The sequence below is a fragment of the Brachionichthys hirsutus genome, chromosome 2 (genome assembly GCF_040956055.1).
Source record: "Brachionichthys hirsutus isolate HB-005 chromosome 2, CSIRO-AGI_Bhir_v1, whole genome shotgun sequence".
Lineage (NCBI taxonomy): Eukaryota > Metazoa > Chordata > Actinopteri > Lophiiformes > Brachionichthyidae > Brachionichthys > Brachionichthys hirsutus.
The window spans coordinates 13,253,524-13,266,813 of record NC_090898.1 but is presented as its reverse complement, the minus strand read 5'-3'; the positions used below and the strand labels follow the sequence as shown (position 1 = coordinate 13,266,813).

Genomic DNA, 13,290 nt, shown 5'->3' with positions numbered 1-13,290 from the left:
TCAGTACAATTCAGGAGACGATCTGCAGCAGATTAACATTCAAGAAGCGGTGCTAGTGCAGAGACCACACTGTGTCTTTCTTGTAATCTAATCTATCCCCCAGTGTGTATAGTTGCACAAGGGAGACACTGGCAAAGTAGTTGTGTATATTCTCGCAGACAGATAAAAGACATTTTAGATGCTGCTTTGCTTGACTACAGTGTGGATTGGCTTGATGGTGATTCATATTCTGATCTTGCCTTTTCTTCCAAGGGGAGATCAAGAGAGATTTATGGAGACCTTCTGAAGGTGAAATACTTTCAGTAGGAACAGATCAAAGTTGATGGTATAAAAAATAGAAAACCACAAAGGGGAGAGATACAAGGGGCGGGAGGGCATTTCATTGTTTTCGACGATTAAATCTTATTAAACTCTAAGCAATTTGGAAGAGAATTCGGAGGATGAAAGCAGCACATTAAATAAATTATGAATTTCCCATGTCTCGTACCCTCACATCTATGTCGAAGGAGCTCGTATATCTGTAATGGAGGGAATCTCTTCCAAGGTTATTTTCATGCAGCCATGATTAATGTTATTAATTACATCTGTAGGTTTCTTACTGCGACGTGTCAAATAAAATATGAAACAGTCATTTTCGGCCTTTTGTCAGAGGATAAACTCTTGTCCATTTTGTCTGAGGGGCTAACATATTTAGGATATACAGGCTTCTGAATTCTTGGGTAGAAAATGCTTAACAACAAGAAAAAAACATGTTTACAATCGCCTCAAGCAAGTCATGCATTGTATGACAATTTAGCATTTCAGGTGGATCTAAAATATGTGCTTATTATAATTACATATTTACGATCCTAATTTTCTCATGGTGTGTTATAACTTGCTTGAGAAGAAAATGTATATAAAAACGTTTTTAAAAAAAGTACTCATAATTAGAGAAATGTTATTTCTCTAAACAGGAAAAAGTATTTTAATGCATACTACACCAAAAAGCCTCAGGGTCTATGTCATCTTTGTGTCATAACCAGTCAATGATTCTTGAAGTCAGGATGTTGACCTGCTTTCAGTCATCATTAATGACAATTTTGTTGTCCTGATCACTAACTATTGATAACAGATAATGCTGGGCTTTATGTAAAACAAGAAACAACTCTCCGTATCTGAGGAAGACCAAATTGTGCTGTTTAGGTCAGTTCATGTCTTCGTTAACAGATGGAAACTGTCGCTATGCTACCTGTGATGTCAGCTGCATATACAGCAATTGTGGATGCACTCAATCAGGACCAATGCATGGAATACTAAACGTTTTATAATATCACCTGTATTCAAAATTAACATAACTGGTCCAATCAGCAAATCAGCAGTTTTGATGATGCCACAGTTCGGACTGTGTTTAGCTTTTATCCAGATGTACATCTCCAATGGTATCCCACTCTCCCGATTTGTGGTCTACTCCAATCCTGAGCAGCTCATCTTCCTCAAATGTGTCCCCCCCCCCCCCCCTCTTATTCCCCAATGTCAGGGGTGGTTGTCTAATTAACACGCTCGAGAAGCAGTCACGCTTGACATGCCCTCAGGCTGTGCCAAACAGGGAAGCACGGGCACGAACGGTTGGGGTAGATATGATGAAGGTGAACAATCCTGGATAGGGAATTGGGGGGGGGGGGGGTCATTATGTGGCAGCTGAGGGCAGAGGGATGGGATGGCTGCACTATGGCAGTCTATTCTCCTCCGGCTGGAACAATCATTCCAGCCGACCTGGACTTGAAGGGGCGGCGTGTGAATCCACTTCTCTGCGCTTGGGACAAAAAAATATTCACCATCATGCCTGGATGGCTTTGGAGATAGTAGTTACACACACACACACACACACACACACACGTAAACATGTGATTAAAACACAGAAATGAGGCACAGAAATTGAAATCAATCACGGAATTTACAGAATTTATAGAGATGTAATTATCAGGCCTTGTAATCATTTCTTTGAGGTCATTGTGCACTAAAATGCAAATACATCTTAAATGTTGAATGTTAATGCGAGTTGGTAGGCAGGGTTTGAGGCTATAGAACGGCTGTGGCGAGGTCTGTGTGCCTCGCTGAGTCGCCTAAAGCTCGCAGACAGAGAGCCGCCATGCTGTCTGCACCCGTCGTATCGGAGCAGCCTTAATCTGAACAATCTGACGGTCAATAAATCCAGTGAGATTCAGCATCGCTTTGTGTAGGGGAGAAAAAAGAAACAAAGTAAGATCCATGCAATGAAGGTGTAGAGACATAAATAACCATAGTGGCCTAAGGGGAAAATTAATATACAGTTTTAGCAGGCTTTATTTGAAATTTGTGTTAAGTCATTGAAAGGAAATTGTTCATTTTGGGAAATAAGCTTCTTTATTTTCTTGCCGAGAGTATCTCCACGGATTTACAGTCACCGCAATCATTCTGGAGGTTCCAGAGACACTGAAGCTTTACCCACAGATGCTGACATGTTTTCTACTTGTATGCCATGACACTTGATGGACCCCCCCCCCCCCCCCCCCCCTCCACTGCAGATCATCATGCTTGGATATAGTTTATGCTGGATTTGTCAAGGCTTATTGTCCCTTATTGTTTGACGTACATGCGAGTTGTGTTGATCTTTCTCGCTGCCTGTATTCCCAGGGAATGCATGGAAAGTCACCGTAGAGGCAAAGCCTGCTGGGCTGCACCAGAGAAAGCCAGTTGTCCATGTTGGGACACTGAGATTTGCCACTCCACCGCCAGCTGAGCCTTTGACATACAACCCCATTTCAACGGCATCAAGCCAGCTGTGGCAAAGCTCTCTATTAGAGTGGAAGTGTGTCTGTGTGCACAGGCATATAGGAGAATAGAACCTATATATCATTCTGCAGATTGCTCATCAGTAACCAGGCAGCACAGCTCTGCAAGCCTCTCATCAGCGCCAGCGCTTCCTCCCTTTGCTGCTGCTGAGCTCCATTTGTCCGATTGATCGTGTGGCGAACGCCTGTGAGAATGGATCACGTGCGTGTTTTTAATTCTGCCATGTCTGACAGATGATGTGCTCGTGCACCAACACACTACAGCCATTTTCTGACTCCCAGGGAGGGATTCAGATGGTAGCACTCTTCTTCCTGATCCCGATCAGTGTCGTGCTGCAGGCTGTTATCTACAGATGGAGGCAGGGGACAAATGTCCAGACGGCACAGATCGCTCACTGCTGGCCTGTTAGTTTACTTCAAATATGTCAGAGTCATCGTTTGTGTGTGTGTGTGTGTGTGTCAACGATGGCTTGACAAATCCTTTTCAAAGCTCAGACTCATTGTCAGAAATATCAACAAATCAGCAGTGCAGCTTCCTTTTTGTAATAAAATAGTTTTTATTCAAATCAAAGGTTGCTAGAAATAGCTTTATAGCTTTTACACCCAGCTAAGAGAAGCAGCTGCTGGCTGTAACTTATTATTTATGAAAAAAGAAAACGTCCAAATTTCATCTTTTCATCCAACCCTTCTCCAACCCCCCCCCCCCCAATAGATTTTGGAAATAAAGAGCTTTAAACATGTGCTGTCTTTGTCACCGGCTATATGACATCATCTACGATCACACAGTAATCCCTGCCGCGGACGACGGGCTCAATGCGCTTTAGTCTGGAGGTCATCTGATTACAGAGACGTGCGATGCGCACGGGCCGATCTGTGGGAGACAGGAAGACAGGGAAACTGAAGGAGAAGATAAACGGGGCCGTGGCCTTCGTTATCCAGAACACGATTAAACCATGTCGAGCTGCATTAAATCAGCGTTAGCTATAGATAAGGGAATTAAATGATCAGAGACTCGTGGTTCCGTGCGGCGATGCGTAAAGAGGTCACGACTCACGACTCGCTGCTGGATCCTGCGTGATTCTTCAGGAATGGCAGACGTTCAGCGACTATACCCACGTCGTGTCATCAGTGGGCCGACCGTGACAGCAGGACACAGTCAGAGAGATCCTGATAAGAGCCCATTATCAGTCATGGGAAAGACAAAGCAAATATAGTAATGGAGGTCGGGGAGGACGGGCTGTTAAATAGAAAGGAGCAGGTGAAAGGGAAATGGCAAAGAGAGCGCTGGCTGTGGAGAACGAGGGACGTTGCTCAAGGTTTAATTATTTTATTGGTCACCGTGGATCGGACATGAGTCACCCCTCGTAAATAATAAATAACTAATAAACGTCATGAATTAATGTCTTCGCATTGATTGCGCCCAGTTCAAATTAGCCGGCTCGTTATGTGGCATTTCAAGCCTGTTAAACGGACGATGAATTATTTATGCTCCGTTCCTTTCACTGTTACACACCCTTAGCTAGTTAGCACAGCGACACGCTAATCTTAGCATGTAGCTGGGCTAACGTTCCATGTCCTTTTTGAACTGATATAAAAAATCTCATTCCTGATCCTAATTTGCTTTCTGCTTTCATCCTATACATTAATTTCCCATCCCCTCTTATCCCATACCATCCAATCCCATTCTTCTTATCCAATTATATATTATATATACCGTGTGTGTGTGTGTGTGTGTGTGTGTGTGTGTGCGTGCAGGGGAGAGGGCGGGATTCGTTCCTTAAAGCCGGGTTCATGCTATGGTGATTTTTAAATACCATTCGGTGTCGCTGGCGACATAATCTAATTTTAGGGCTCGAGATTCTAAAGGACTGAACAAACCAAACCAAACTTTGGTGATTTTTAACCTGGTAAATCTAAACCTGCCTGCAGTTTATTCTACAAGCGAGTTAAAACTGGAGCAACCCGTATTTTGTAGAGCTTGAGGAAATGCAGTCGAATGTAAAGCAGTTGGCTTTTCATTCGGACGGACAATGATGTGCAACGACTTGTTAGAGTCGGGTCACCGCGACCTTGACCTGAGAAGTAAAGCACACATTCTGATTTTTCCAAGACAAAATAGACAACATCCTCCCAGGTTATCAGGATCTCTTTTACACAAAGAGCCTTGAATCTCAAGAATGTACCCAAATAGTATTTTATTCTTTGTCGATACATCCGCGAAGGACACGAATAAAGTTTCATGCGTGAGGGTGGTGCTCCGTGTTCTTCTAACATTACCAAACTGTGCAATTCCTCATATTAAAGGGTTGAAATCCAGAAATAAATACAGAGTTGTTAATGAATTTTAGATTCATTTATTTAAATACAGATTTAAAGAAAGCAGTGGTTGACAAAAACAAATACAGAATTCAGGCAATAATTCAAGCCATCGCCGGCATCTCGATACAAACACTCCGCTTTTGCTTCAGTAATGTTATTTGGGGGGGGGGGGGGGGTTAATAAACTGTTTTATGAAGAAGGATTAGCACGACCAAAAATGTCTGTCAAACAGGAGCGAGAGAAAAACTTTAAAATGAGTATGGAACCAAACGGAACTTTATGTGACAGAAAAATGCACCAGACAGGAATGAGAAGTGCAGCCATGGCCCCCAACAGAGGCTTCGGTCTAATGCTACAAATAAAAAGGTGAGGCATCCTCTCGGAAAGCCATCCCTCCCTCTCTCCCAGCCCTGCCCCTGCTCACACTGTTGCTAGGCGACACGTAAAATTCCAGTGCATCCAGAGATATCTGGGCTTCTCGATGCAGACTCACTAATCAGCAAGTCCTCCAGTCAACAGCCTCTAATGCCAAAAGACTGGTGAACAGTAACGGCTACAAAAACACAAAGACGTAAAATATCTAACACGACAAGAACGGTGTTCAGGAAAGATGACAAATAAGGTTAAATATCTTTAAAAGATGAAAACAGGAGGGGGGGGTCCAGACAGGACCGGCCCGTTTGCCTGATTCAATCCTTTTTTTCTCCCCACCAATCAGTATTAATAAAGTCATCCGGGTAAGAAACACCAGCAAGGGTGTCTTAGTTTAAGGGCAGTCAAATTAAATCCAGCTACGGGGGGCACGAGAAGCAAAACAAGTCTCCCAAGTTCAGATTCTTTATTCACGAGACAAGAGAAATTCATGGACTATTTTTGGTGCATTAAAATAATTCCTTCCAGTCTGGTTTACGTAAAAAAAAGAAAAGCTTGTTGAATATTTTAAGGACTTGTGCTGGAGAACATTTCAATCCTGATACATCATTGATGTGACATCACTAAAGTCAATCCTTATGGGTAAATAACACGGAACACTTAAGACTGCTGGGGTGGTGAAAGGGGTTCTGGGGGGGGGGGGGGGGGGGGACCACCCTGGACCGTTTCAGTGCCGAGTCACATCGCGCTCCTTCTGATGTCGTCCTCCCGCTGCCTTTGCAAATGAACGCCCTTGCTTTCCAAATCCCTCCTTTCTTCTCCACGGTCAGCTTCAATTTCCAAATGAAATACTGCGAGGGGAAGGTGTTGTGGGGGGGTGGGGGGGGGTAGGGGGGGGCTCTGTCTTCGAGGGTCTCTGTTTTCATTCCCAGCGCTGCATTTCAGTAGATTCCCGTCGCTGGCAGACGCAACATTTCATCCCGTCTTTCAGCCTGTATCGTGACCTTAAGGAGACACTGCAGTAAAGAGCTGGATGGCAGAGGGCAGAATTTCAAATAGGGCTGACCGATGTAAAGCCTGTGGCGTTTACAGCGTCTTCCTCCGGGGAGGGGAGGGTCTTATTCAAACCGAGAGCCTCACGGCGATGCTCATACGAGGAATCCAACAGGGCGACGCCTTAAAGCGCCCGCCGAGCGCCGTTTGCACAGACGCATTCTGTCCGTACTGTCTGTGTTGCTGGTGGCAGGAAATGATCACAACTTCAATGTCACAGATGAATACAGATGGTGAAGCAGGTGACGTGGTTGACGGGGGCTTTTGGGGGGGGACCTGCAGTCTGCTTATTCCAAAGCGCTCACATGATGGAGCAGCTCCTGGACTTGTCCTTGCTGAAGGTGGAGGAGAGGAGGTCCGTCTTGCTCGGCAGGTGCAGCAGCCGCTTGGAGAGCCGTCGGGCGGGGCTGGGCTTGTTGGCCGGCTGGAGTTTGCTCATGCAGGCCAGAGACGCCGTACGGAAAACGCTGTGGATGCTCTTCTCTGACGTGAAGGCTGAACACTCCAGGTAAGCGTCTGCCCCAAACTGCTTGGCCATGGATGAACCCTGGGAAACATTTTACACTGAATGTTAGCGAGGGAAGGTTACAATTAAGGACTTCTAAAACAGGGGAGTTAAGAAAAAACCCATTGAATAAACCTGTTCGTGGGAGATGGGAGCTTGTTTCTGATTGGACAGCTCCATGCGCGTGCAAACATCCGTGCGCAAGTCTGTCTTGCAGCCTATAAGCAGGATTCGCGTGCTGGGACAGAAGTCCCGGATCTCTGCCTTCCACTGCATGGAGGAGAGAAAGATCGGGGTGGTTATTGATCAAAGGAGCTACCATCTGAAACCAATTCCTAAAAAAATAAAAACCCTGATAGGAATACCTTCTTCAGGGCGCCGTCCACCGTGTCAGGCCGGCTGATGTCGAAGCATAAGAGCACCGCATCCGAGTCGCTGTAGCAAAGCGGCCTGACGTTGTCATAGTACGGAGAACCTGCACAGACAGCGTAACGCCGATCACAAATAGAACTCTGCTTTTCAAACGTAATTGCATGTTGCAGTCAAAAGTAGAAATGGAGACAACAGTTCATCCAAGAGCACAAATCATGCGACAGACGTGTTAGCGTAGCGTAGCCCGACGACGCACCTTCCGCTAGATTAGAGTTTACAGCTCCAGCAGAGGGTCATTTATTTTCCAACATTTTTAACCACCATTATTTTTTTCCGTTGCATTTCCATAAACAGCGCAGCTTTATGTTTGTTTAAACCCTCAGGGAGGCTCCTGCGCCATAAACAGACTGGCAGGATGTCCGTCCTCCATTGTCTTCCCCGTGTCACACTAAGATTGTATTTCCTCCTCCTTCAGGAGCCAAAGGTGCATCACAAGATTTCCGTGCCAATACAAGTCGGTGTAATTATATCAGGACTAGGCTCCTATAATCATTTGTCAGTCTCTTGAGATAATAAAGAAAAGAACTATTACTGCAATAAAACCTGGGATATGCATACGTCAGATTACTTTGGAATGAAGCCAATTCCTGAAACGCATTACATTTGTGTTTTTTTTCTGAATTCTTTTGTGATAATGCAAAAAGCCACATGGATGAGTTTTCAGAGTCAGAGAAGCTCTTGCTCCAAAATGCTATTTTTCATTTTTCTAGCTCTGAATGTAAGCAAAAACCAATAAATGTCTGTTATCCATAACTCCTCTGTATAAAACAAAATAACTACGGTACTGAAAACTCCATAAACAATGGCGGAGAGGGGGGGGGGGGGGGGGTTAATGAAGTCCAGAAGCGTATTACTGTATATAGTCTGTATTAGCATATATATTGTATATCTGCCATATTGTGCCGTACTTTACTGCCACAGTGGCAAATCATGTTTGTCAGATGATTCTAGATGAACCGAAAACTGATTCCCATGAAAAATAATTATTCAGTAAGTATAATAAAAATATACAAAACTAATAATTCAATAAATATTAAACCACAATCGGTACAGAGTGTATTTTAGAAAAGTGCATAGTTTAATTGCAGTAAAATGGTCGTATTTGACACCAACTATGAGCACGTCATAAAATATATTCTGGGATGACTCAGTTCTTTTTTCTTATACGTTTTCATAATAATTAAATCAGATGCGTGTCTAATCAAGGCTCCCCTGGTTTACGCCGCCGACGTAGGACAACTTGCACAACAACCAGCTATCAATAACATATTTTCAGTGCGAATCAAAAGCACTTGCAGCATGACTACAGGGTGACGTAAAGCTTTGAGGAAGAGGAGGCAGATATCTAAAGAGGGCACCACGTTTCCCACACATCGGCAGCCCCTGCCCGGACAGACAAACAGAAGCTTCTCGGTTCTGCGTCTAAACTGGCCCGCCTGGTCTCAGAGGAAGGAAGTGAACAGAACTGGAGTGAAAATGCACGAATTCTTACATCATGTGAAAGATATTATTATATCATAGTACAACACATTCAATATTTTAACAGCTGAAACAATTAGATGTTGGTACTCAATTAGCTGATGGCCAGGAAATTCAGTTTACTAACCAACAAAATGGTCAGGGGGGGGGGGGTCAAGCAAAAATACACAAATGTAAATTTAAATTCTTGTCAATTCAAAGTGCGTGTCTTCAGTTTTCAGAATCTAGGTTGGGAAAACTTACAAGCGATTAGTGGAGTCATTAAGAAAACTGTAAAACGGATTGATAAAAACAAATAACCACCGACTGCAGCCAAAAAAAAAGGTTCGAAATAAAGATAATGAAGACAGAGAATGGAAAAAAAGCATAAAAAAGGGATGGGAACTATCTGCGGTTTGCATCGCAGATGTAAATATGTGTTATGCAACGTTTCCTCTGGAAAGAGCGGCTGTCCAGAAAGTTATAAACACACAAACCGACATTGGTTCAGCGCTGTTCCAGTCGCATAAGACACCGTAAGGCAGTGGGGGGGGGGGGGGGGGGTCATGCATATCTTCACAGAGTATCCGTCACTGGTGCCTTCCGTTCACAATCACTGTGCAGCTGCACACATAGCAAGACACCCAGAGGAGGCATCACCCCCCCCCCCCCCCCCCAACCTTCCTTCCTCTGAGCAAAATGCGTTAGCCATTACGGTTATGAAATATCAGTGCAGAGCAGATGACTATTATTAACAGAGTAACACGATAGAAAAGCTACTTTCAGATTGGATTAAAGAACTTCGATCATCACTGCAACTATTGTCGATCAGAAGTAGTTTAAGCACATCAAAACTGGATTTATAGATAGTGACGTCTGGGCAAACGGCAACAAACGCGTTTGCGAGACCAAACCTCCTGACTCCAGGTTGACTGTTTTCATAAAAGGTGTTAAACAAGTTCCACAAATCAAGCCATGAATCGAGCACTGAAACTGATTCGCTAGAACAGGTATAAAAATAGAGGGGAGGGGGAGATCTATATATATATAAAAAAAACATTTGTGTAAGAATCAGCTACATTAAGAGGCGTTTGATAAAAGTCTGGTGTTTCGTCACCTGACGTGTCCCAAAGGCTGAGCTCAACACGCTGGTCTTCAAGCTCCAGACACGCCGTGTAGTTCTCAAACACAGTGGGGACGTAAGTCTAGAAGAAAGACAAATAAATACAGAGAACAAAAACACCAAAACGTAGTAAACAGACCTGTAAAACAGATAGAACATGAAGTACAGTTAATTTTACGTCACTAGAACATCAGGGGGCAAAACGAGACCTTTTTAAAGGGTCATCACAATCGCTCTACTCCCATTCTGTGAGGATTTTTATCTGGCCTTCTCTACAGTACTTATATTGATCTATGAAAATAAATATTCTTTACTACACATTTATGCAAATCCGATGATCCTATAAAGCCTCGTGGCATTTAAGAATATCATTAAAAACAGAAAAGTAGTCCCTGCGGGAGCATTGCGGAGACGACATGCAATTTTAATATATGCTCCAAACAACATTTATAAAGAATGCTGTGGCTATTACTAGCGTTAACCGGAACCGCCATACCTCCGGATAGCAGTCCTTAGCTAGGACTTGTAACATCGCGGTTTTCCCGCATTGGACGTCCCCGACCAGCACCAGTTTGCACCGCGCCACACACGGCTGTCTTCTGTCCTTCATGGCGGAGATAAATGGAACGACCCAAGTGGAATTATTATCGTCAGAGCGTCTGTTAATCCTCCTGGTAGCGGGGTGCGGGTAGCGGGTATCGGGTATCGGGTATCGGGTATCGGGTATCGGGTATCGGGTATCGGGTATCGGGCTGCGGTGCGGACGGTGCGGAGCCCGGTTAGACACTGACACAGCGGCGGTCGGGGAATCACTGCGGAACTTTATAGTGTCGCGCCAACCAATGAGCGCTGCGCAGGGCGCGAGACGGAGGACAGAGGGGGCGCGCGACGGAGAGGACTGAGGAGCAGCGCGCGCGCGCGCGGGCTCCTCTTGTTGCGTTTTGATGTGCTGGTCGTAGCCGTGCGCGTCTGAAGTTCGATTACTTGTCATCTATTTTAGTATTTCTATTTCCTGCTACTTTCCTATTTTATTCCACCATATTTCAGAGGCAAATACGATAAATATTTCTGCTCAGATAATATTTTTCCTGATTACACTAAAACTACATATATTCATCATCATCATCATCATCAGGACTTGCTTGTAATGGAGTACTTGTACAATCGGCTGGTGTCCCTCAATAAACATTTTCCTGCTGCTGAAAGCGCTTTGTCTTGAAATCACTTTGTCAAATCATTTTGTTTATATTTAAGTATTGTAAGTTATTTAACGACACACTGTATATTACATTCCAATACATAGACCTAAGTAGTGCTTCTACTTTCTAATCGTGTACATTAAATATGAAGCCACAACCAAGAGCTGGGTTATCTTATCTAATCTTAGCTTGGTTTAGCTTAGTTTTATATTATGCATAAAGAAAGGAAGCTTCCCTACAGGACTTTAAAAGTGTTTAACTGAGTACCGGTAATATACTGTTTAAACTGTTGGTTGTATATTTGCTGTTATCTTATTTACTGGATTTCTCTTGTGGCATCTAGACAGTTATAAAAATAATAATAGTTCTGTCACAAGATGTTGAATTATTGCTGCCAGTAAACATTAAGAAGCTGCTGATGGTATGAATACATAAGTTCATGGGAATTACTTTGCTGTCTGTGAGGAAATGCAATCGCTCTTTGATCACCATCATGTTTGTCATCTGACTTGTGTCAATAGTGGGTTTCGTGTTCTTGGAAAATCTCATTTCCGAGTTTGAGCAACATGTCGTTTTGTCGAAATGATTTTATAGAGTTCAGATCCAGACCATCAGAATTGGCTTGAAAATATCTTTCTATTGTTTATTATTTCTTGTGTGGATGACGCGTGGAAATATGAACAGGGCTCAGCTGTTATTGATGACTATTTGAACCAGTATTTGTTGTTTGACGATTACATACTGAATTATTTGCTGTAGACACCGTCAATAGAGGAAAACTCCATTAAACATTAACCATTATTTACACAGAATCAATGACGAGGGGTAATTTCTCCAGTGAATGTTGAGACAGTTGTCAATTTAGAGATGAACAGTAATGCTTTAGAACGAAACCTACACAATAAAATAGGATTGGACACGAAACTGTTCATATAAAGGAGAAATAATGTACATGGATGTAGGAAGTATAGGGCAGAGCAGGGTGTTAATTACAAGTCCACTTCAATGACACTGCTCCATAACCCGGCCTCACCCATCCTCTATGGCTAGCAGTGAACTCATTTACATAATTCAAGTAGGGTCTGAAGTGGCTGAGAGCTGTTGCATTATGTAAATCAGACTTACATTTATTATCACAAGAGCGACTGCAATCATGAAGTGAGAATGTACTGGAAATGCTTGCCTATTAATTGCATTTGAATATAGCACAGTTCAATGATATGCAAAGGAGAAAAAATTGTAATTAATCCTAATCTATTGCTTAGGTATTTCTCATATTGCAGCATTTTATGATCACAATACATCATTTCAATGGTGGAGGGCAATCCTACCAGTTCGACAAGAGCAAGAAAAACAAATGGGTTAAATTGAAAGCATGAATATTAAGGTGTCATAGTGACTTTATGCAATATATGGAACGATCTGTTTAAGCAACTTCACACTTTATCATATATATTAACTTTTTAAAGTACCACACCCATATTAACGGGAAGTTAACGGGGAGGTTATGTTTTAATACATTTTAGCTGCAAGCAGTGTATGTGCACAAAATATTTTTGACAATTACAGTCTGTGAAATTTCCATTTTGTGTGAAATGAAGACAGAATGAAAAAGACGGGGAATGAAATTACGTATAGAGAAACTTCAGATGTAATATATTTAAACTCAATTTAGGCTGCTGCCATAGTGCAAATAGTGATAGATACCTCATTTCAAAAATACTTTAAACTAGAAGTGCCCGTATTGCTGTGAAGCTGGCTGGCTTAAGGCTGGCTGAAATACAGCAGTGATCGTTGTTGCCACTCGACTGAGTGAACAAAGGACAAAAGTTTTTTACACTCGTGTGTGATTTGATTCTGAAATACAAAATGCCCTTGCAGTTTGCATGTACAACATCTTTAGATATATCTGCCTGAAGAGGGAATGTTACTGTAAATTATACAAATTTTAGCAAAATAAATTAAAAATGAATACAATCAAAACAAAAGGAGACACATATGATTAAGCAAGCACATCTG

At 42.9% G+C, this 13,290-nt stretch overlaps 1 protein-coding gene across 1 annotated transcript; it reads right to left on the bottom strand.

The window, feature by feature from the left end:
• Window positions 1-6,855: 6,855 nt before the first annotated feature.
• LOC137899826 (rho-related GTP-binding protein Rho6-like) lies at window positions 6,856-10,682 on the bottom strand. The gene is made up of 5 exons (XM_068743870.1): window positions 10,569-10,682; window positions 10,067-10,154; window positions 7,425-7,534; window positions 7,195-7,329; window positions 6,856-7,101 (listed from the first exon to the last, which is right to left on the bottom strand). Exons 1-5 carry the CDS (start codon window positions 10,680-10,682, stop codon window positions 6,856-6,858), a joined length of 693 nt encoding a protein of 230 aa, XP_068599971.1.
• Between the last annotated feature and the right edge of the window lie 2,608 nt (window positions 10,683-13,290).